Source organism: Vipera ursinii, assembly GCF_947247035.1.
Source record: "Vipera ursinii genome assembly, chromosome: 1".
Taxonomy (NCBI): Eukaryota; Metazoa; Chordata; class Lepidosauria; order Squamata; family Viperidae; genus Vipera; species Vipera ursinii.
In genome coordinates this window covers 358,929,609-358,953,099 of record NC_139512.1, presented here as the reverse complement: position 1 = coordinate 358,953,099, position 23,491 = coordinate 358,929,609, and the positions used below count along the sequence as shown (strand labels likewise).

The 23,491-nt window shown below is 56.1% G+C and overlaps 1 protein-coding gene across 1 annotated transcript; it reads right to left on the bottom strand.

Annotated features, from left to right (window-relative positions):
- Positions 1-2,729: 2,729 nt before the first annotated feature.
- SPAG5 (sperm associated antigen 5) lies at positions 2,730-21,505 on the bottom strand (the record flags this gene model as incomplete). Its single annotated transcript, XM_083379739.1, has 23 exons — positions 2,730-2,874; positions 3,780-3,860; positions 3,962-4,036; positions 6,452-6,583; positions 6,676-6,756; positions 7,584-7,695; positions 7,820-7,931; positions 8,355-8,432; positions 9,845-9,953; positions 10,038-10,203; positions 10,287-10,420; positions 10,518-10,578; positions 11,582-11,717; positions 11,929-12,022; positions 13,283-13,384; positions 13,472-13,564; positions 13,664-13,783; positions 14,459-14,572; positions 14,973-15,221; positions 17,306-17,425; positions 19,000-19,192; positions 20,185-20,987; positions 21,485-21,505. 23 exons carry the CDS (start codon positions 21,503-21,505, stop codon positions 2,803-2,805), a joined length of 3,258 nt encoding a protein of 1,085 aa, XP_083235865.1. The 3' UTR covers positions 2,730-2,802.
- Positions 21,506-23,491: the final 1,986 nt, after the last annotated feature.

Sequence of the window (23,491 nt, the reverse complement as noted above, 5' to 3'; positions counted from 1 at the left end):
GCCGCCGGTGCCGCAGAGCTACGTGAGCGGGGGAGGCGGGGGGGGGCCGGGAGGGGCGGGGCCGGGAGGCTCCCCCAGCCCTCCCCCTCCGGGAAGCCGTTCCGGGCCTCGGGCCATCACAGAGGACCCCCCCTCCCCCCCCAGGCGGGCTCAGAAGAGGGCTACTCTGAGCACGTGAAGAGCGCCTCGCCTCCCTCCTTTGCACGGCTGTTCTCACGTTAATGCAGCGTTTCCCAACCTTAGGAACTTGAAGATGCGTGGACTTCAACTCCCAGAATTCCCCAGCCAGCTCACGTTAATGCAGCGTTTCCCAACCTTAGGAACTTGAAGATGCGTGGACTTCAACTCCCAGAATTCCCCAGCCAGCTCACGTTAATGCAGCGTTTCCCAACCTTAGGAACTTGAAGATGCGTGGACTTCAACTCCCAGAATTCCCCAGCCAGCTCACGTTAATGCAGCATTTCCCAACCTTAGGAACTTGAAGATGCGTGGACTTCAACTCCCAGAATTCCCCAGCCAGCTCACGTTAATGCAGCGTTTCCCAACCTTAGGAACTTGAAGATGCGTGGACTTCAACTCCCAGAATTCCCCAGCCAGCATAGCATAGCTGGCTGGGGAATTCTGGGAGTTGAAGTCCACGCATCTTCAAGTTCCTAAGGTTGGGAAACGCTGCGTTAATGAACCTGGTTTCCCCGTTGACACTGCTGGTCAGAAGGTCAGAAAAGGGGATTGCGTGACCTCGGGACGCGGCAACTATCACACACGCCTTCCAGGTGCCGGGTGTCACGTGGCCCTGGGGATGCCGCAACGGTCGCAAGCGTGAAACCAGCCGAAAGTCACTTTTTTCGCTGCCTTTGTTACTGCAGCTAAGCAAATGGTTATAACTTGAGGACTCCTCTATAAACGGCCATGAGTCTTGGGAAACACAGCAAATAGAGGAAGTTCTCGGCCACAACAGAGCCCCAAGTTCACGTTGCTAAGAAATTTGACCCATCTTACGACTTTTCTTGCCACAGTTGTTAAGTGAATGACTTAACATCTATGGCAGGGGTCTTCAAACTCGGCTCTTTTATAACTTGTGGACTTCAACTCCCAGAATTCCTCAGCCAGGCATGCGTGCATAGCTGGCTGAAGAATTCTGGGAGTTGAAATCCATGAGTCATAAAATGTGACCCACTTTACGACTTTTCTTGCCACAGTTGTTAAGTGAATCATTTAATCACTTATGGCTGAGTTTGCTCAGAAATTCTGGGAATTGAAATCCAGTCGAGTTTGCTGAGGAATTCTGGGAGTTGAAGTCCACCACTCATAAAGGGCCTCTTTCCCCACCCGTTTTAGGCAAACCCAGCGTTTCCTCTGCTCAATGCTTACAAGCAGTTGTTTACAAATCCAGCACTATATAAGAGCAGATGCAGAAGGGGTGGAAGATTAGATGCCCCGCCTGGAGATGGGAAAGGGGTGCATCCCCACGTGGGCTTGAATATAGCCTACAATTGGCCCAAATTGGTGGTGAGCAGAAAGGGGGAGAAAGAGGGAATAAATCTTATTTTCACGAAGCTGCCATCTGAAGGACCCTCCCTTTCTTGGTGGAAAATAAAAGGCACTTTTAGCATTTGCGCCAGTTGCAAAATCCAGCAGAGCCAAAGCAAGGGAGGGCTGGTCTCATGCCCAGAAAAAAACAAAGGGGGGGGGGGGCTTTTGGGGCACAGCCTCTGGTCAGCCGTGCCCAGCAGACAGAGCAGCACAGACCCACCCCTCTCCCCTCTGCAGAGGGGTCTGGACCCCCACTCCGGAACAGAAAGTGGCATCTGGAATCTAGCCTGGGGAGTTGGGGGGGGAGGGAAAGGAGGCTAAGCAAAGCCAGGTCATTCAGCCCCCCCCTCACCAGTGGAGGAAAGGGGGTGGCCGCAGCACCATCTGGGCATCAGAGCAGGCAGGCAGATGCCAAGAAAAACGGAGGCAGCTGGGTTTGCAATAGCCTGGCTCTGGAGGGGGCTCCTTGTGCTGATCCCAGCCGCCTGGGGAGGGGGGGCGAGCTGTGTTATTTTCCCAAATAGCAAACCCCCACGACCCACTGGCCCCAGAGGTCTTTCTGCTCCCCCACCCCAGCCGCCTCCCCCTTTTCCAGGCAAGGTGCTGGGCTGTAGCCCCCCTCCCCGTTATTTTTCTTAGAAGGTCCCGGTCCCAGAGAAAATGATGGCAGCAGCCCTGGGGTTTCTGGCGAGGGTGCAGGAGGGCTTTGCAAGTCTGATCTGGGGTGTGCGTGTGTGTCTTGTGGCTCCGACTAAACAGGTGCTAAATGGGGGAATCTCCAAACTCGGCCACTTTTAAGACTTGTGGACTTCAACTCCCAGCATTCCTCAGCCAGCTCTGCTTGAAGTGGCCAAATTTGGAGACCCCTGCCCCAAATAAAGCTTCTAAGCTGCCAAGGCAGCCAAATCAGACAATTTGTGATTTTCTCCCCTCAGATGCTATCAGGCGACAGAGCTGGACTTATGGGGTGGACAGCCTCTGGACCCCAAGGGAGGACGGGGAAGAGAAGGCATGGTTTCCCACGTCCTTAACTGCCCTGGGGGCTTCTGTGTCTGGGACCCCCCCCCTGGCTCGAGGCCAGGCGGAGCAGGGTCTCTGGTGGGGGAGGGGGGGCAGAGGTGGGGGGCGTCTACAACTACACAAAGCCGAGGGTGTCCCTGTTGATGGGACGAGAAGCTGAGAGACAAACTGCCAGAGCCTTGCAAATATAACATTCTTTATTTCAATAGACAAATGAGAACAACCTTTGCTTTCACCTCCGGGGTACCTTCACACAAACAAGTCCACAAGATGCCGGACCTCAGTGAGGCTGGACACTTCAGCCGGCAAGGTGGAGAGGGCCTGGAAGGAAACAGGAGAGCGCTGAGGCCACTGGGTTCCAGCCTGCAGCAGCCAAGCAAGAAACAGCAGCGGGAGAGTGTGTGTGTGTGTGGGGGGGGGGGGGTTACTCTTGTCTTGGTGAGGCTGGCTGGCTGGCTGGCATTTTGGCACAGAAGCTGCAAACCTGGCCAAGTGTCGTGGCAGCCATGCCCTTAGCTGGCAAGTCAAAGGGAGCATGTGAATCCCAGAAGTCATGACTCGGAAGGGACTGTAGAGGTCATCTAGTCCTCCCCTCCCCTTTCCCTCAGAGGTGGCCATCCAGCTGCCATTTGAAGAGCCCCTCCCCCCAAATAGAACAATCACTATTACTCTAGGCAGAATCCTTTATTGGAAAGGTCTCCAACCATAGGCATTTGAAGACTCGTGGACTTCAAATCCCAGAATTCTCCAGCCAGCTATGAAGGGAGGGGTTTGTGGGGGGAAGGAGAAGGAGGAGCGGGAAAAATCCTGTGGGGTCCTTGGTGCTCTCTGAGCTGGGCGGTTTCCTTGCAGACGTTTCACAACCCAGCTAGGCAACATCATCAGTGCTAGAAGGGAGTGGGCTTTGCGGATGGAGGGTCTTAAAGCATGGCTGGCTGGGGAATTCTGGGAGTTGAACTCCACACGTCTTCAAGCCGCCAAGGGCGGATATCCCTGCTCTATGTGAAGCTTAATCTACTGGGTGGGTGCAAGGCCTGCTCAAAACAAGAGGACTAGCCCCTTTAGGTGCCCCAATGGATTTGGCCCCATTCCAGGAACCTCAAAATTGACCCCCAAACTTATTGCTACTTCTGGCCTTTCTCAGAATAAAGCCAGGGGCGAGCTGCTACCCTGGTGGACCTCCGCCTGCCTCGGGGACTTCACCAGGCAGGGCCCGGATCACCCACCTGCTTCAGCTTCGCCTCCGTCTTTTCCTGGTGTCGCAGGAGCTGCTGGGCCTGGCCCAGTCGGTCCTCCAGGCTTCTCACCTGCGAGCACAACCACGGCGCCCCAGAGGGCGGAGTCAGGACAGGCCCTGAAGGTCGGCCCACCTGGAGGGGAGACCCCGGCCCACCTGACAGACCCCCACCTGCAGCACGTGGCTGGTCAGCGCCTTCGTGTGATCAGTGTCCTTCCGCAGAAGCAGCTCCTTCAGCTTTTCTACCTGTGGGGGATGGGAGGCCATCACGAGCCCGGAAAGGGGGCACCTGAGCACGCACAGAGTGCCCGCTCTGCTCAGCAAGCCTGGACATTGGCCACAATTTAGCAGGGTCGAGTTGTGATCCTGCAGCCTTTTGCACAGGAAAGAAGATTCCTCACCGGCCGCATCTTATAGCTCAGTATAAGAGAGTCCTCGGCTTACAGCCATTTGTTTAGCGACCGTTCGAAGTTACAATGGCACCAAAGAGACTTATGACCGGGTTTCACACTTACGACCTTTGCAGCATCCCCATGCTCACGTGATCAAAATTCGAATGCTTGGCAACTGGCCTGAATTTATGACGGTCGCAGGTCCCTGGTGTGTGTGTGTGTGTGTGTGTGTGTGTGTGTGTGTATTTACTGTGACCCCCTTTTGCACTCAGCACCAAATTTCCGCTTCTAAGCAAGACAACTTTCACTTTTATGACCTTTCTTGCCACCGTCGTTAAGTGAATCACTGAAGCTGTTAAACTCAGCACAGACATTTAAGTGAGTCTGCCCCCCCCTTGACTTTGCTTGTCAGAGGGTCGTAAAAGGGGATCACGTGACCCCAGGAGACGACAACCGTCATAAATGCGAGTTAGTCGTTAAGTGTCTAGATCAGGGGTCGGCAACCTAAAAAAGAAAAAGAGCCACTGGGAACCGGTTCCATCACAAATTAAAAAAAGAGGGAGCCGTGTGCGTGTGTCCATGCACGCGCATGCGCAAAAAGGTTTTTTGCGCATGCGCGGACGCACGCGGCTGCCATTTTTTAAAAAATGAGATGGAACCGGTTCCCGGTTGCCTGATGGCGACGGCCCGTCTGCAAAGCTGCCGCTTTCGGCAGCTTTGCAGACGGGCCGTGGCAGCTTCCGCAAAGAGCGGCGCCCCTGCCCATTCCGAGAGGTGCGCGCGCACCTCTCCGAACGACCGGAGGTGCGCGCGTACCTCCGCGCGAATGGGCAGCGGTGCCGCTCTTTCAGGAAGCCCGCCGCGGCCCGTCTGTGAAGCTGCCGAAAGCGGCAGCTTAGCAGACGGGCCGCGGCAGCTTCCGCAAAGAGCGGCGCCCCTGCCCATTCCGAGAGGTGCGTGCGCACCTCTCCGAACGACCGGAGTTGCGCGCGCACCTCCGGTCGTTCGGAGAGGTGCGCGCGCACCTCTTGGAATGGGCAGGGTCGCCGCTCTTTGCGGAAGCTGCCGCGGCCCTTCTGCTAAGCTGCCGCTTTCGGCAGCTTCACAGACGGGCCGCGGCGGGCTTCCTGAAAGAGTGGCACCGCTGCCCATTCGCGCGGAGGTACGCGCGCACCTCCGGTCGTTCGGAGAGGTGCGCGCGCACCTCTCGGAATGGGCAGGGGCGCCGCTCTTTGCGGAAGCTGCCGCGGCCCGTCTGCTAAGCTGCCGCTTTCGGCAGCTTCACAGACGGGCCGCGGCGGGCTTCCTGAAAGAGCGGCACCGCTGCCCATTCGCGCAGAGGTACGCGCGCACCTCTCCAAAGGTTTGGGGAGGTGCGCGCGCACCTCCGCCCATTCGGGGAGGTGCGCGTGCACCTCTCCAAACGGGCGGTGCCACTCTCCATTTGGAGAGGTGCGCGCGCACCACTGCCCGTTGGAAGAGGTGCGCGCGCACCGGGCGGCTGGGAGCCGCAAGAGACGGCTCAAAGAGCCGCATGCGGCTCCGGAGCCGCAGGTTGCCGACCTGTGGTCTAGATTGTGATCGTGTGGCCATAGGGGTGGCGAAACGGTCGTTAAGTGTGAAAAATGGTCCTAAGTCGCTTTCTTCACTGCTGCTGAAATTTCAAAGGGAGGGGAGCAAGTTGGGACCACCTGTATTTCAAGGTAGCCTCATTCTAGATGAGGTGGTTCCAGATCAGAGGTGGGCGACGACGTGAGGACTTCAACTCCCAGAAGGCTGGCTGAGGGATTCTGGGAGCTGAAGTCCACAGGCCGCAAAGGGGCCACAGTGTAGGATGGGTAGGCAACCTTGCGTCTTTTATGACTTGTGGATTTCAACTCCCGGAATTCCTGAGCCAGAATTCTGGGAGTTGAAGTCCACGAGTCATAAAAGAGCCAAGGTTGCCTAGGAGATGACTAGGCCGAGCCCGAAGGAGGAGGGCCCAAGGTGCCATCATTCTCCCTTCCTGCCCGCAGGAGTTCTAAGCCCCGCCCACCTTGAACGCCTTCCTTATTTCCCGCTCGTTTGCCTTGACTGTTAGTTGACCAGATTCTTAAACTTGCCATAAATCTTGATAACCTTCTCCCAATTTCCCACCCGTCTTCCAGATCCCGCGCCAGGCGAAGGAAAGGAGGGCACCCCAAAAACTTCAGCGTGGGCTGCAGTTACGGCCCCCGCAAGGGTCCTGGAAGCCAGGCGCGGTGCAGCCCCCTCCCCCGCTCCCTGGCACCTCCTGCCGCAGCCAGATCTTCTCCTGGACATCCGGCCATCGGGTCCCGCTCAGCTCGTCCAACAGAGTGGCGGCTGCCGTCTCCGACTTCTGCAGCTCCTCCTTCAGCAGTGCCACCTCCTCTCGCAGCGTCTGGGGGACAAAGGCTGGTCGGTTGCCGGTGGGGCAGGGCGAGGAGGAGCCCACCTCCCGGCTCATGCCCCCCCTGCCCCCCCCGGACGTACCACCACTTCCCTCCTCTGGTCGCTCAGCTGGAATTGCTTCTCTCCTTGCTGGCGCAGCAGCTCCCGCAGCTCCTTCTCACTCTGGGGGGGGGGGGGAGAAAGAGGGGTCTTTGGAGGACTTATTGGGGCTGGAGGAGAGGGCAGCGGCAGAGCACAACCCTCCCTTCAAAGCAGCCCCCCCCCCCGAGGATGAAGGCCACCAGGTTGCAGAAGGTGGCCCAGCTAGGTGACCTCTGGGAATCTGACTGAGAATCCTAGCTGGGAAGGGGCTGCCTGAACCACCTAGTTGCCCCCCCGCCCCCCGTTGGATTTATTCACAACATTAACAAGAACAAAGAAAAACTAAACAAGACATTAAAAATGTTTATAAAAACACATGTTTTCCATCTTGTTGAATATTAATGAATATATTTCAAGAATAATAGTTTCCCCCCCCCTTGCAAAAGAAGCATACAATTTCTGGCATGCTAGAACGGGGTGGGGGTGGGTGTCCAACTATGGCAACTTTAAGACTTGTGGACCTCGACTCCCAGAATTCTGAGAGTCGAAGCCCACAAGTCTTAATGTTGACAATGGAATTCTGGGAGTTGAAGTCCGCAAGTCTTAAAGTAGGGAATTCTGGGAGTTGAAGTCTGCAAGTTTTAAAGTTAAGTAGGGAATTCCGGGAGTTGAAGCCCACAAGTCTAAAGTTAACTAGGGAATCCTGGGAATTGAAGTCCACAAATCTTAAAAATTGACTATGGAATTCTGGGAGTCTTAAAGTGACTATGGAATTCTGGGTGTTCTAGTCCACAACTCTCAAAAGTTGAGTAAGGAATTCTGGGAGTTGAAGTCCGCAAGTCTTAAAAGTTAACCAGGGAATTCTGGGAGTCCCAGCCCACGCAGCGCCCCCCACCCCCCCAGCACACCTGGATCCTCTGATGCAGAGCCTTGCTGAGCTTGGCCTGGGTGGCGTTGCAAGCGTCCAGCTCGGCCTGGTGTTCCATTTTCGACATCTCCAGCTGCTGCTGCAGCTGCAAACTGCCAGGAGGAAAAGGGGAGCTCAGCGCAGAGCTGTTTCCCCCGTGGAGAAGGACCAGGAAGACCCCCTCCCCCTTCATCCTGGTCCAGCAGAGCCAGCCCCCGCCCTCCAGCCAGCACTCACATCTGTGCCTGCCGCTCTCTGATGTCTTCTTGGCAGCACCTGGCCAGCAGGCGCAGCTGCTTCAGTGCCAGGCGCAGGTCCTGGGTGTGGCTGGCCAGGGAGGCCTCAATCTCTGCAGACAGAGTCCAGTCAGGGAGGAGGGAGGGCAAGGGGGGGAGATTAGGAAGAGGGATTGCCCCAGAGTCAGAATAACAGAATTGGACGGGACCTCTGAGGTCTTCTAGTCCAGCCCCCTGCTCAGACAAGAGACCCCCCCCTATACCGTCCCTGACAAGTGGCTGCCCAGTCTCTTTACAAACCAGGGGTCTCCAACCTTGGAACTTTAAGACTTGTGGACTTCAACTCCCAGAATTCCCCAGCCGGCTGGGGAATTCTGGGAGTTGAAGTCCACAAGTCTTAAAAGTTCCCAAGGCTGGACACTCTTACCCTCTACCATCCCACACAAATGGCTGCCCAATCTCTTCTCAAAAGCCCCCAGTGACGGAGCCCCCACAACTTCCAGAGGCAAGGAGTTCCACGGGCTAATTGTTCATACCTGAGGGCTGGGGAGGAAGGGCTGGGGCTGCACGCATAAACGCGGTGGTCTCGCTCCAGAGGCCTGGGATCTTTTTGGCTGAAAGAGACAAAGGTTGCCTTCTTTGGGAAAGTCCCCCTAACCAGGATAAGTGGTTCTCGACTTACAACCATTCGTTTAGCAACTGTTCCCTGAAAAAAGGCACTCAGGGCTGCTTTTCCCCGAGCCAGCATCCCCAGTATCATGAGTTCAAAATCCGGGCTTTTGGCAACCGGCATGTATTTACGATGATCGCAGTGCCCGTGTGTGTGTGTGTGTGTTACAACCCTCTGTTGTAACCTTCCACAAACAAGCCCCCATTCACTTAACAAGTGTGACTCTCAACATCTGCATGGATTCACTTAAGAATGGTGGCAAGGAAGGTCGTAAAACGGGGCAAAAGAATTGAAGATGCGTCTTGCTTGATGCAAAAATTATTGTCTTGTTGTAAGTCAAGAACTATTTCTAAAACACAAGTCCCACTAAACATTGTTAAAAACTTAATAATATAGTTAATAATAATATAGTTAAACGGGAAGGAAATATAAGAGAAAACGGGTTGTTGAGCTGATAGCTCCACCTCCCCCCCCCTTGGCAAAATCAGAATTTTGTGTTTTATTCATTTGTTCATTTACTTATTAAATTTACTGGCTGCCCCTTTTCCCAGAGGCTAATCCCGGGCGGCTGATAATATTTAAAAAAAAAACTATTTGTCAAAATAATGATTTAAAGCTAACCAGCTGATGTAAGGTGAGATGTATGATGTAATGATGGGAATGACTCTGCAGGGTCTGTGTCCCTTTAAGAGCCTTTGGTATAAAAGGCAAGGCTCCACAGATGTGTGCGGTCTCTTCCATTTGCTGCTGTAACTGCTGTGTAACTGCTGTGTGTTGGAGATTGCTGTATTAACACGTGTAGGTATATTGTTCCTGATGTATGATAATGTAGATAATGTAAGATAAGCCACCATTTAATATAGACCACTGTTTACTGTGTTTACTCCTGGGTTATCTCAGCGCAATGAGACTGTGCACGCTGACACTATATAAACAATACAAATAAAATACTGTAAAGTATAGGAAGTCCTCAATCTACAACAGTTCATTTATTGACCGTTCAAACTTACAACAGCCCTGAAATAAAGTGACTTAGGGCCATTTTTCACACGACCACGGCGGCATTTCCCATGTTGACACGATCAAAATTCAGGCACTTGGCAACTGATTCGTATTTATGACGGTCACAGTGTCCCGTGATCCCCTCTTGTGACCTTGCGACAAGCAAAGTCAATGGAGGGGAAGCCAGATTTACTTAACAACCATGTTACTAAATGTAACAATTGCAGTGATTCGCTTAACAAGTCTGGCGAGAAAGGTTGTAAAATGGGGCAAAACTGATTTAACAACAGAATTTTTTGGCGGGGCCTCGTAAGTCGAGGACCAAGTGCAGGTGGCCAGAGAAGGGCTCCTCACCTTCCTGGGAGGCTGCTCGCAGGACGCTGTCCACCAGGGAAGGCCCCGGGCGCTGGGAGGGGGTCTGGCCCGGAGTGCGGTTGCTACTCTGGGGGGCCACTTGGGCTGCCTGGGAAACAAGCCAGCATTGAGGAGCCCTTTCCGGAGAAATTCAGGGGCCACCAGCCCGGCCAGCAAACGGGGTCCCTCCTACCTCTCCTGGCAGGGCCGTCCGCAGGATGTCCGCAGCCCCCAGGCACTGGGCGTGGAGACCCCCCAACTCCTGCACGGCCCGGGAGAGCCCCCCCAGGCCGCTTTCCGTGTGCCAGAGCTCCGCCCTGACACCGGCCAGCTCGGCAGCCAGCGACTCCTGCTCCTGCCTGCGGGAAAGGAGGGACGGAAGAGGTCAGAGGGTGGGCTCGGCCGCCCCCAGCCGGAGGGATCGGGGGAGCCGGGCCCTTACTGGAGTCTCCGGTGGGCATCCTTGAGGTCCTCCAGCAGGCTGCTGCGTTCTCTCAGAGTGGCTAGGCTGGCCTTCAGCTCTTCCTCCGTCTCACTCAGCTGCCGGCGGGCAACCTGGTTCTCCTGCTCCAGAAACTGCAGGGGGGTGGGAGGGAAGGGCACCCCGAAATAGGCCCAGGCCTCCCCTCCCTCCCTCCCTCCCCCGCCAGCTCCCTCCCGGCCCCCAACCTACCTCGCGGCAATCCGAGGCCTCCCGAAAGTCCCGCTGGGCGCTCTCCCTCTCCTGGGCCAGCCTGCCGGGGGGGGGGGAGAACCCCGAAGTTAGAGGAGGGGGCACCCGGACGTGCCAAAGCTGGTTTACAAGTCAGGGACAGCTACGGGCAGTCCTCCCTTTACGGCCAGAAGTGAGCCCCAAGTATATGCTGCTACGCGAGGCCGTTGTTAAGTGAGTTTGGCCCCATTTTTCAACCTTGCTTCCCACCATTAAGTTAGGCTAGTAAGATGGTCATTAAGTGAAGCTGGCCTTCCCATTGACTTTGCTTGTTAGGAGGTTGCAAAACGGGAATCGCGCGACTCTGGGACGCAGCGAGCGTCGTAAATATGAGCCAGTCGCCAAGAGTTTTGATCACACGAATCCCGAGGATGTTGCCGTGGTCATAAGTGTGCAAAACGGTCATGACTTCTTTCAGTGCCGGTGTAACTTCGAACCGTCCCTAAGTGTTGTAAGTAAAGGACTACCGGTACCTCCGACCGATGGGTGAGCCAAATGGGAAGTGGGCTCAGAGTTTCACTCACCCCTCAAACGGCCAGGGGTCTTCACAGCTGCTGCCTCCCCAAAAGCCCCTCAGCGCTATAAGAGTATCACTCGGTCTTTGGGAGAATTAGAGGGGGGGGGGGGGCTGTGAGAATTGCCACCTTGACTCCTGGGGGGCTGAAGTTCACCCTCAAATGAAGGAACCCAGGGGTTGGGGGCAGCCCTTTTAAGAATAGGCCATTTATGACTGCGGTGTGTGTGTCCAACCTCGGCCACTTTAAGACCTGTGGACTTCAACTCCCAGAATTCCCTAGCCAGCTCTGCTGGCTAGGGAATTCTGGGAGTTGAAGTCCACAGGTCTTAAAGTGGCCAAGCTTGGTAAATAATTCCCAGGTGAAATTAAATAAAAGAGAGACCCCAGAGCCACACCAGTCCATCCAGCGGTCGGAATCCTGGCAGCCATGGCTGAAAACATCTGGAGGGCGGCAGGCTGGCCAAAGCAGCCACACCGCTGCCCCCCTACCCAGCACATCCGGACTCACCTGGCGGTCTCGTCTTGCAGCTGCAGGACGGCCGTCCTCTTCTCCTCCAGCTGCTGCGTGAGGGACAGCTGTTCCTCCTGCAGCTGCTCCAGCCGATAGTCTGAGGCCGTCACTTTTTCCAGAGCGGCCTGCAAGTCTGCGGACAGGGCCGAGGTCAAGCTCCCGCCCGCTCTTGGTGGGCAAGACCCCCAGAAGGGGACCCGAGGCTTGTCCTCCCCCTCCTTCCCCACCATCTGTGATCAAGCCCAACTTTTGTGACCTCTCTGCTCCAGGCCCGGTGTGCTGGACACGCGCCACAATTCCCGGTGCCCGCTTTGAACCAGGCGCAGCGGATGGTTGGGCCTCACCTTGGTCCAGCCGCCTGTTAGTCTCCACCAGCTCGGTCACCCGGCCCAGCGCTTCAACGAGTTCCACCGTCCTCTCCTCCAGCTTCTGGCAGACCTGCACGTCACGCGGGAGGGCATGGACTTTGTAGTCCCTGCCTGTCTGGCAGGGAGCCACGGCAGCGGGACCCACTAGTGGGGGTGAGCCCAGAGATGGAGGACCCTCGTTCAGCTCAACCCTGTTCTCCACCTTTCCCACCTGGGTAGGACTGTTGGGGAGGGGGTCCAGGAGCCCCCTGCTATGGAGGGAAAAAGAGGGGATCCACCCTCCGTGCACCCCGCCCCTTTCCTTGGAGGGGGGGAACCTTCCAGTGTCTGGAGGTCCCAGTTCTGCAGAGTGGCTGATGGGCCAGAATTGAGGGAGCAGCTCAAAGGATACAGAGAGGGGGTCCTCGGCTTACGACCAGAGTAGAGCCCGATTTCTGTTGCTAACCGAGACAATCGTTAAGGGAGTTTTTGCTCCGTTTTACGGCCTTTCCTGCCACAGTCAAGTGAATCACTGCAATTGTTAAGTTAGCCGCATGGTCGTTAAGTGAATCTGGCTTCCCCCGGGGGCTTTGCTTGTCAGAAGCTCTCAAAAGGGGATCACGGAATCCCCGCCAACCAGGGATGCTGCAACCGTCAGAAATACGAGCCAGTTGCCAAGCGGCTGAATTTTGATCATGGGGATGCCGCAGCAGTCGTAAGTGTGAGGAGTGGCCGTGTCACTTTTTCCAGCACCTTCATAACTTTGAACCTGAAACTTTTGCCGAAGGGTGAAGCTTTAAGGCCGAAGAAAGCCAGAGGAAGCGGGGGGGGGGGGGGGGGGGGACACACCTGGAAGGATGGAGTTTTGGGGAAACTGCATCTCATCCTTTGCAACCAGAGGTGTGTTGGCCCGCAATGCGGCTCAGTCCTCGATTTACAACAGTTTGTTTAGCGACCGTTGAAAGTTACGTTGACACTGACAAAAGTGAGTTATGTCCGTTTTTCACACTTACGACGGTTCCTGCGTCTCCAGGGTCAGGTGATCCCCTTTTGCAACCTTTGACGAGCAGAGTCAATAGGGGAAGCCAGACTCACTGAACAACCGGGTGACTGGCTTAACAACTGCAGCGATTCACTTAACAACTGCGGCAAGAAAGGTCGCAAAACGGGGCAAAACTCACTTAACAAATGCCTCGCTCAGCAAGAGTAATTTTGGGCTCAATTGTGGTCGTAGGTCGAGGACCACCTCTGGCACACTGCCCCCATAAGAAGTGGGGGGGAATAATGGGTCTCTCAACGACTGGAGCAGCCCCCCCACTCTTCCAGCCCCCCCTCCAGGAAGAAGCCTTGCCTCTTGGTGCCGGGCGCTCTCAGTCCGGGCAGCCTCCACCTCCTCCGCCATCTTCCGGTGGGCCACCAGGCATCTGGCCACGGCGCTGCGGCAGCCCTGGTACTGTGGGGGAAGACCGAGAAGCCCCCCGTCAGCGCAGGGAGGCTCCGGCAGGAGGGGTGGGGGTCGGGGTCAGCAGGCAGCACTCACGTCCAGCCGCATCTGTGCCCAGTCGGCCTGCAGGGCTGTGGCCAGGCTGTCCCCTTGGGCCACGTGGCGGCCGCATTCCAGCAGGAGGTCCTCCTGCAAAAAGGGTGGGGGGCAGAGAAAGCGGCAGCCATTGGAGGCAGTGGGCAAATCCCCCTGGCCCGGCCTGAGACGCAGCCCTCCCCGTCCCCCCACCTTGTGCGCCGTCGCCTCCTGCAGCAGGACCCACAAGCGCCGTCGCGACTCTGCGCTCAGCTCCAGGGTGCGGATCTTGGCGGAGGCGCTGGCCTGCAGAGACTCCAGGACCAAGGTGGCCTGCGGGGAAAGCGGGGGTGGGTGGGTGGGTGCTCAGGTCTCCCCCCAAGCAGCTCTTCCCCCAGTGACCAGGCCGGCCCACAGGGTGCGACGCAGGCAGTCCTCGACTTACGAGCACAATTTTTGTTGCTCAGTGAGTTTTGGTCCATTTTACGACCTCCCTTGCCGCCGCCGTTAAGTGAACCAGCGCGGTTGTTAAGCAGCTAACACGGCTGTTAATTGAATTCGGCCTCCCCCGCTGGCTTCGCTCGTCAGGAATTTGCAAAAGCCAATCAGAGGACGCTGTGACCGTCTTAAATACGAGCCGGTTGCCAAGCGCCTGAGTTTTGATCAGATGACCACGGGGATGCCGGAACGGTCGCTAAGTGCGAAAAGGCCACTTGTTCCGGTGACCATGCAACTTTGGTCACTAAACGAACCATTGTAAGTCGAGGACTACCTGTACAGGCACGGTCCTGGGTGAGCAAATTGGCAGCCAGGGATGGAAGCCTCCCCCCGGTGCAATCCTGCCCCCCGTTGCCCGTGCCCAGCATTCCCAGCCAGCCCCCCCTCGCAGGGGGCTTTGGGCAGGAAGAGGGCTGGGGGCGCCTGGCTGGCATCTTGCCAGCTTCCAAGCAGGCTCAGCTTTTTCTGGGGGGGGGGGGGGGGAAAGAGACCCACGCCCATCTTTCCTACCGCCTCCTTGGCCTTCAGGGCGGCCTGCAGCTCCCCGGCCGCAGTCCGCTGCTCCTGGTTCCACCGCTGGACCTGGGCCCGGGCCCGAACCAGCAGCCGGCCCAGTTGCCTCTGCTGCAGGAGAGGGAGGGGGGGGGGGGTTAGCCAGGGCAGGCAGGACAAGAGGGGGAGGGAGGGAAGGAGGGGAAAGAATGGAAGAATGGAGTACAAGAGAGGAAGGGAGGACAAGAGAGGAAGGGAGGGAGGAAGGCAAAGAGGGGAAGGAAGGATGGAGGAAGGGAAGAAAAGAAATGAGAGGAAGGGAGGGACAAAGGAGAGGGAGGGAGAGAGAAAAAAAGAAAATAGAGAGAGAGGGGAGGGAGGGAAGAAAGGGAAGGAGAAAGGCAGAAGGGGAAGGAAAGAAGAGAGGAAGGGAGCGAGGGAGGGGGGATGGAAGAAAGGGTGAAAGAGGGAGATGAGAAAGGCAGAAGGAAAGAAGGGAGGGGAGGAAAGGCCCCCCCCCAGGGATGCTCACCTGCTCCTGGAGTGACCGCTGGTCGTCCTGGAGGTGCTGGAAGGAGGCCTCCACGCTGGCCTGGAGCTGCCTGGAGTCGGAGGCCCACGCTCTCTGCCGAGGGGAAGGGCACTGGCTGGGCAGGGCAGGGGGAGGAAGGGGCCCACCGGGTATTCGCCCCCGCTGACCCCCCCCCAGCCTGGCACCCTCCAGGCTTGGGAGAGTCCGGCAATCCTGGCCGTAGCCGCCCTCCGGCCGGGGAAAGGGAGGCTGCAGCAGACTCAGGCCAGGCGCCAGGAAGGGGAACCTGGACCTTCGGACACCCCCCCTGCCCCCCCTCCCCGACTCCCAGCAGCAGAGGGGGGAGCCTGCAGCAGATGCTGCCCTTCTTGTCTTAAGGAGGGGGTCAGAGACCCCTGGGGAGGGGTGCGGGGGTCTCCCGCGTCTTCCTTAGGAAGCGGCCAGATCAAAACCAACATCGTTTGCCAAAAGAGGATCTTTCTAAAATTTAAGACAATGTCGTTTTCCTCATTTTTGTCTATTTCAAAAATAAAATATGATTTTTCCATTAAAAAATATGGATCTATCTATCTAACGCAGGGGTCCCCAACCGTGGCCCCTTTATGACTGGTGGACTTCAACTCCCAGAATTCCTCAGCCAGCTTTGCAAAGCTGGCTGAGGAATTCTGGGAGTTGAAGTCCACCAGTCATAAAGGGGCCACAGTTGGGGACCCCTGATCTAATGGGTTTAATACTGTTATTTTTCCGTGATGCAATAGATACATACGCCCACTTCATTTTTTAATACAGTAAATACCAATTCACCAATATCCAAATTCTGCCCGTCTTTCTGGGGTCCTCCCGATAGAATTTGTAAAAATGGGAACGGGCTCTACGAGAAAAACGTTTTAAGGGACCCCTCCTCAGGCCCCCTCTTTCCCTGCAGGGCCCAATTTCATTCCCCCGTGAGGCTTTCCTGACACCCAAAGGCCAATTTCACATGCCACAAAGCATTCTGCAAAGTCCTCGACTTACGACGGAAACGGAGCCTGCCCCACTACGGCTGTAAAGTGGGTCACCCATGTGACCGATCTGATTTTTACCACCTTCCCTGCGGCAGGAGCTAAGCCAACGGGTGGTCACAGAGCAAACACGGCGGTCGTTAAGTGAGCCAAATGGTCAGCTAGCGGCTGGTGTTGCCAAATATCGAGAAATAAATGCCGATTTTTTTTTCAGCCACACCGGTGGAAAACCTGGTTGGGGTTGCTGCTGAGTGGCTGGCATGAGGTCACGTGACCTGGGTGTGTGTGTGTGGTCAGCCACAGTGTGACTTCAGCACCAGGTTGCAAGTGCTATGCAGTGTCCTCACAACGTTTCCTTTAGTAACCGTTCAAAGTCACAGCAGCACATTTAATTACGGCAGCAAGACTTTTAGTAGGTCAATATTGGAAGAAGGAAGAACTGCCGACTATAGAAGAGTGGACTTTGAAAGTTTCTAACTTGGCGGAAATGGCAAAGATTTCGGCATATTTGAATGAACAATCGCAACAGAGATATATTGTGGAATGGAGAAGATGGATTGATTATATCCAGAATAAATATGGGACTAAAAAGTTTCATTTAGCATTTGAATAAGTATCGATGTGATATTTAAATTGCTTGTAGTCATTTTATAAGAGTTAAAGTGCGATAGTTAATAGTTTATTGTTGTTTGCATAAGGTAGATTATGATTGTTTTTACTTTTATACCTTGTATTTAGCTCTGGGAAGTCGGGGAGGGGGGAGGGGGAGGGGAGGGAGGTGTTGGGGAGGGTTGGGGAGAGGGGAGGGGGTTGGGAGGGGTTTTGTTTTGTTAAAAATAAAATGTACTGTAAAACTTTTCAATTAAAAAAAAAGTCACAGCAGCATTGAAAAGAGCGCGTTATGGCCTGTTTTTCGCCTTTACGACCATTGTAGCATGACAGGTGATCAAACCTTGGACTGCTTAGAAGCTGACTTATACTTATGACGGTCGCAGAGTCCTGGGCGTCCCACTTAGGCGACCTTGTGTCAAGTAAAATCAATGGGGAAGTCAAACTCACTTAACGACCGTGTGACAAAAACTGCTAGCTAGAAGTCATGGTGTATCATCTCCCTGGGGATACACGCAGTCCTCAACTTGTCGTAAATTGAGGACTGCCTGTATCCCCAGGGAGATGCAGTGACTTCAAACGGTTGCCAAGTGACCAGCCGTAAATAGAGGACCACTTGGCAGAGGGTTTGTGTCTCCGACTTCCCACCCAAGCTGAGAGAGAACAGGGGAGGTGAGGCACCCGCCCCCCCCGAGCCCCCTCCCCAGAGGGAGCAAGACTTGCCATCTCCTCGCTGGCGCCCTCCAGCCGCTGGGCCAGGCCCTGCCGGGTCTGCTGGCTCTCCTGCAGGGACTGGAACCGCAGCCGCAGCTCCTGGTAGAGGTCGTGGTAGAGTTGCTCCTCCTGCCAAGGGAGAATAGTTGGAAGGGGCCTCGGAGGCCTTCTAGTCTAGCCCCCTGCTCAAACAAGAGACCCGAGACCGGGGGTGGGGAACCTTGGCTCTTTTATGAGTGATGGATTTCAACTCCCAGAATTCCTGAGCCAGCCACACTGAGCCTAAATGCTGGCTCAGGAATTCTGGGAGTTGGAGTCCACCAGTCATGAAGGGCTCCATAGTTCCGCCATGCTGGCCCAGGAATTCTGGAAGTTGGAGTCCAAAAGTCATAAACCGCTGGGTGAGATCATCCGTGGTTTTGGAGTTGGGTATCATCAATATGCTGATGATACCCAACTTTTTATTTCGACCCCAAACCACCCCAGTGATGCCCTCGCTGTGATGTCCCGTTGCCTGAAGGCGGTTCGGGTCTGGATGGGGAGGAACAGGCTTCGACTCAACCCTGACAAGACTGAGTGGCTGTTCGTGCCGGCATCCCGGGACATTCAAAATGTTCCATCTCTTTCTATGGGGGGTGAGCTCTTACCCCCCGTGGATAGGGCTCGCAACTTGGGAGTCCTCCTAGATTCACAACTCACTTTGGAGGATCATATAGTGGCTGTGACTAGGGGGGCTTTTGCCCAGGTTCGCCTGGTGCGCCAGTTGCGGCCCTATCTGGACCGAGATGCCCTGTGTACGGTCACTCATGCGCTTGTGACCTCTCGCCTAGACTACTGTAATGCTCTCTACATGGGGCTTCCCTTGAAGACCACTCGGAGGCTCCAACTGGTACAGAATGCGGCCGCGAGAGTTGTCTTGGGAGTTTCCCGGTACTCCCATGTTACACCTTTGCTCCGCGAGCTGCATTGGTTGCCAGTTGTCTTCCGGGTGAGGTTCAAGGTCTTGGTTATGATCTTTAAGTCCTTACATGGCATGGGTCCGGGTTACCTCGGGGACCACCTGCTGCCGGCGTCAACTCCCCTCCGCCCTGTGCGTTCCTACAGAGAGGGCCTCCTCAGGGTGCCTCCGGTAAGGGAATGCCGACTGGTGGCCCCCAGGGGGAGGGCCTTCTCTGTGGGGGCTCCGGCATTATGGAACCAACTGCCGGTTGAGCTCCGGATGGCATCGGACCTCCGATCCTTCCGTCGCGGGTTGAAGACCCATTTGTTCGAGTTAGCTGGTCTGGCCTAAAGGGGTATTTGGGTTTTTAATTGGTTTTTTATTCACTATTGTTATATTTTAATTTGGGCATGGTTTAATTTTCTTTTAATTTTTGTATACTTATTTATATATGCCCTGTGAACCGCCCTGAGTCCCTTAGGGAGAAGAGCGGTATAGAAATAAAATAAAATAAATAAATAAATAAAGAGCCAAGGTTCCCCACCCCTGCCCTAGACCACTCAGAATATCAGGCTATCGCGGGGTGCCTGTTCCTCCCCACCGGAGTGGTACCCATTTATCTACTCGCAGTTGCATGCTTTCGAATTACTGAGTAGGCAAGGAAAGGGCGCTCAGGCCGTTACGTGGCACTCAGGTCTTGAACCCGGGCTGTCCCATCCCGGCAGGTCACGCTGCCCTCCCACCCCACCCACCCCCCGCTTACCTCATTGGACTCGGAGGTGGGGGTCTGGGTGGCCGCGTCCCTCTGGTCCGCTGGCCCCACCAGGGCTGCCGGGGGCCGGAAGTCCTGGGCGGCCCGGATCTGGTGCGAAAGGGCTTCCATGATGATCAGGGTGCTCTGCAGGCGCCCCTCCAGCTCCGCCCGGGAGAGGCCGCTCAGCTGATCCCGGGAACAGCTGGGGAGACAGGAGCCCCCCCTCAGTCCCAGGCAGGGCAGCAGGGCTCCCCCAGGAGCGATGGCTCTGCCAGGCCTCGGATTGTTAGGACAGGTCCCTGGGTCTCGCATTTCCAATTTAACCCTCAGTTTTGGGGTTCCCCCCATCCATGTTCTGCCCCGGAGCCCCCACACTTGGCTCTTAGCCAAGATAAAGGTAGACCAGGGGGGTTGCTGGCTGAATCCTTTCCCACCAGCCCTCATCTCTCACGCTAGGTTAGTCTAGTCTTCCTCCACTGTGGCCCCTTTAAGAGGAGTGGACTTCAACTCCCAGAATTCCCCAGCCAGCTATCCATCTTAAAGATGTATTCTTGAGAAATACTGCCCGAGTCTCTTTGCAAAAACAAAACCCAGGTTATGGGCTGTTGCCACCGCCTGAGTTGCAAGAGTTATTGCTGCAGGGCGAGAGTGTGGAGAAAGGGAGGGCTGGCTTGGTCTGGTGGTGAAGGTGTTGGGCCACAGACCAGGAGACGGTGAGTTCTAGTTCTGCCTTAGGCGAGAAAAGCTAGCTGGGTGATTTGGGGCCAAGCAGGAGACAGTGAGTTCTAGTCCCGCCTTAGGCAGGAAAAGCGATAGGGTGACACTGGGCCAGTCCCTCTTCCGTGGACATTAACCCACCTCACAGGGTTGTTGTTGTTGTGGGAAAAACAGGAGGATTACCAGAGTTACTTGTCAAGTAATAAACATGGGAGGAAAAACAAGTAAATAAGTAAAATGTTAAAAGCGCTCTGGAATGTCCGGGGCTTCCCCACCACACAACCAGGCCCAGTTTGAGTGCTGTTGCCCCCCACCCACTCCTCACCCCCTCTTCTCCCTTTCCCCAAACTCCCAGCAAGAGCGACAATGGGAGAAAGTGGCCTGGCTGCCTCGGTTACCCTCCTGGCCGCAGCCTTGAAGGGCCTGGGGAGGTATGGGGGGGGGTCCCTCTGCCCCAGGCTCTTCCAGCAAACTCACTGCCAGAGAAGGGAGTCGGTTTCGGCTGTGCTGTCGGTGGTGGAGGCCTTCACTGCAGGGGAGGTGTTAACGCCAGCTTCCCGGAAGCTGAGCTGGGAGGTCCAGGCAGCTGCAGACGCCAGAGAGACGGGGGTGACGCTGGTGCCCTGATTTTTGCGTGGGAGGTTGCCAGAGCGGCTGCAGGCTTGGGCACAGGTGGGGCAGGCAAGGCTGGGGCTGCCCCTCTTGGGGACTGGCCAAGAGGGGTCCGTCCCTGCTGGAGACACCCCGAGTCCATCGTCCAGGATGCTCAGAGGAGACCCCCAGAGGCCGTGGCACACGCAGCTTGCCAGGGAGATGTGGGCAGTGCCCGGGTCCTGGCACAGGACAGGCAACTCCTGGCCCTCAGGGGAGGCCGTGGCATCAGCCTCCGGGGCAGCCGAGCCAGGTAAGGGGGCCGGGCTCGGCTCCGAGGGGGTCTTTGCCCCCAAGTCCTGGCAGCTCAGGTGGGTTGCCCAGGCTCCCGCAGACGTCTCCGAGACGGGCGTGCTGGTACGGTGGCCCTGCAGCAAGGCTGGAGCCAGGCAGGGGCTCCCGTGAGACCCCGGGGCAGCAGGGCTGGCAGTGGCCCCCGGCTCAAGGGTCCGGGTGCCCCCCTCTTCCTCCTCCTGGGGGGCCCCGACTGGGAGGCCGCGGCGGAGGTCGGCGAGCATGGGCGAAGCGGGCAGGAGCTGCTCCAGCCAGTCCAGGGGGGCCGTCCAGGAGATGGTGCCCGGTGCGGGTGATGCGTTGGGCCCATCCTGGGCAGAGGAAGCCGCTGGGTCCTGAGGTCAAACGGGGGGAGTTTAAATGGTGGGGGGGAGACACACTCCAACTGCCATTGCAGAGGGAACAGAGCCCAGAGCGGGAGGCTGGCCAGGGCCCCTCCCTGACTCGGCAGGGGGCCTTGGCTTACAGCACAGTCTGGCTCGGGAGGAGGGGCCAGAAGGACCCAAAGCAGGTTAGGTGCCCAGAGTTTCTAGTCCTCAAGACTTTCCGCCCGCCTCCCCTCCCCCGGACTCTCAACCCGGGGCCCGTTTCACGCTTTCCCCAGAACTCCCGGGGAAGAGAAGCCTCCGCGCGGCTTCGTTTCTTGCCCCGACACGGAAGTCAGCTAAACACGCGTCCCCTCCCCAGGGAACGCCCCGACTGAGACTCTCCAAACAGCAGCTTCCACCGCAGGGAGGACGAGACAGGCAGCCCCCGCTGCAAAAAGCCTCTGGGGAGGATGGGCCTTGCAGTCCAGCCCCTCGGAAGCCCCCTCCCCCGCGCCCGCACCCACCTGGAGCCCCGACTCGGCCATGCCGGGGAGACTCGCCGCCGCCGCCGCGGGTTTTTTTTTTTGAATGAAACCGCCGCCGCGCGTCCTCCGATTGGTCGCGTGACGTCATCGGCGGCGGGAGGGGGGAACGGGCCCTCCGCCAAGCCACGCCCAGCGGCCCTCTTCCAGGACGCTGATTGGCGGGGATGCCACAGCTCGCGCGCGTCTCTCCCTGCTTCCCCCCTCCCGTTTCCGAGTCGTGGGAATACTCCGACAAGGGTCTTGTGGCTCCCGACGGTCAGGAGTAAACGTTATTTTCCCGCAGCAGAAAGGATGGTTGCCCGGGTCTAGTAGTAGTGAAGGTCGAGGAGTTTAGAATTTGTAGATAAAATTATTTGATAAGCGTTTAGTTTTTAACTATAATCTTGTAACGTGGGAATCGAACGAAGAAGCTTGCCGGGGAAACCAGATGTATGTAACTCATTAACCACAATATAAAGGGCTCTCTGTGGGTGCTGCCACCCAGAAGAGGGGATTGACTTACTCTCCAGAGCACATGAAGGCAGGAGAAGGAGTAACGGATAAAAGACATTAAAGAGAGATCCAGACTGGAAACAATTTCGTGGTAGTGAGAACAATTGATCGGCGGAGCTGCTGGCCTCCCACGAGCTCCATCGCTGCAAGGTTTTCAAAAATAAGACTAGACAACCATTTGACTGGGATGTTACAGAGCCGTGTTCCTCCACCCTGGCGGTTTGAAGAGGGGTAGACTTCAACTCCCAGAATTCCCAATGGGGAAGTCCACCCCTCTTCAAACCGCCAGGGTGGAGGAACACTAGCATTATACGGCTTGCAGAGAGAGTAAAGAGATCAGACGGGTTCCTGACCTACTTGAGAACTGCCTCCAGAGGTGGTGAATGCTCCAACACTGGAGGTTTTTAAGAAGAGACTGGACAGCCATTTGCCTGAAATGGTAGGTTGGACTAGATGACCTCCAAGGTCCCTTCCAACTTTATATTATTATTATTATTATTAAACTTTCCCATACAAAAGGTAGAGGAGCGAACTAAAGGAAAAGCTACACTGAGCCAGAACTGGAGGCCGTATTCCAAGTGTGGCCTTACCAAGGCGTTGTAAAGTGGTATTAACACTTCGTGTGATCTTGATTCTATGCCTCTGTTTATGCAACCCAGGATTGTGTTGGCTTTTTTGGCTGCTGCTGCACACGGTTGGCTCATGGTCAAGTGATCGTCCACTAGGACTCCAAGGTCCCTCGCACAGTTCCTGTTTTTAAGCCAAGTCTCACCCAATCTGTATTTGTGCCTTTGGTTTTTCCTGCCTAAGTGTAAGACTTCCCTTTTCTCCATGTTTAAACTCATTTTGTTGGATAGGGCCCATTGTTCAAGTTGGCCAAGATCTTTTTGGATCCTGAGCTTGTCTTCTGGGGTGTTGGCTACTCCTGCCAGTTTGGTGTCATCTGCAAATTTGATGAGTTCCCCTTCAATTCCCTGATCTAAGTCATTGATGGAGATGTTGAAGACTCCTGGGCCTAAGTCGCAACCTTGTGGTACCCCACTGCTTACTTCTCTCCGTGTGGATGTAGTGCCCTTGAGGACTACTCGTTGAGTAAGGCTTGTCAGCCAGCTACAGATCCATCTGGTGGTGATGCTGTGTAGCCCACATTTTTCTATCCTATCAAGGTCGAGCAGCCCAAAGACAAATTGTCCCTGGCCACAAGGACCCCAGACTGGAACAGGGACCCCGAGGCCTCAAGCGTTTTTGATACTTTCACTGGAGCAGGGATAGGCCACCTTGGCTCTTTTATGACTGGTGGACTTCAACTCCCAGAATTCCTGAGCCAGCCTGGCTCAGCTTGGAAACCTCTCCCTTTTCCCTCAGCGTGGCTGGCTCAGGAATTCTGGGAGTTGAAGTCCACCAGTCATAAAAGAGCCAAGGTGGCCTACCCCCCGGGATAGGGACTCCTGTGCACACCCAGATCTTGCGTGGGTTTGACTGATGGGCCGAGCC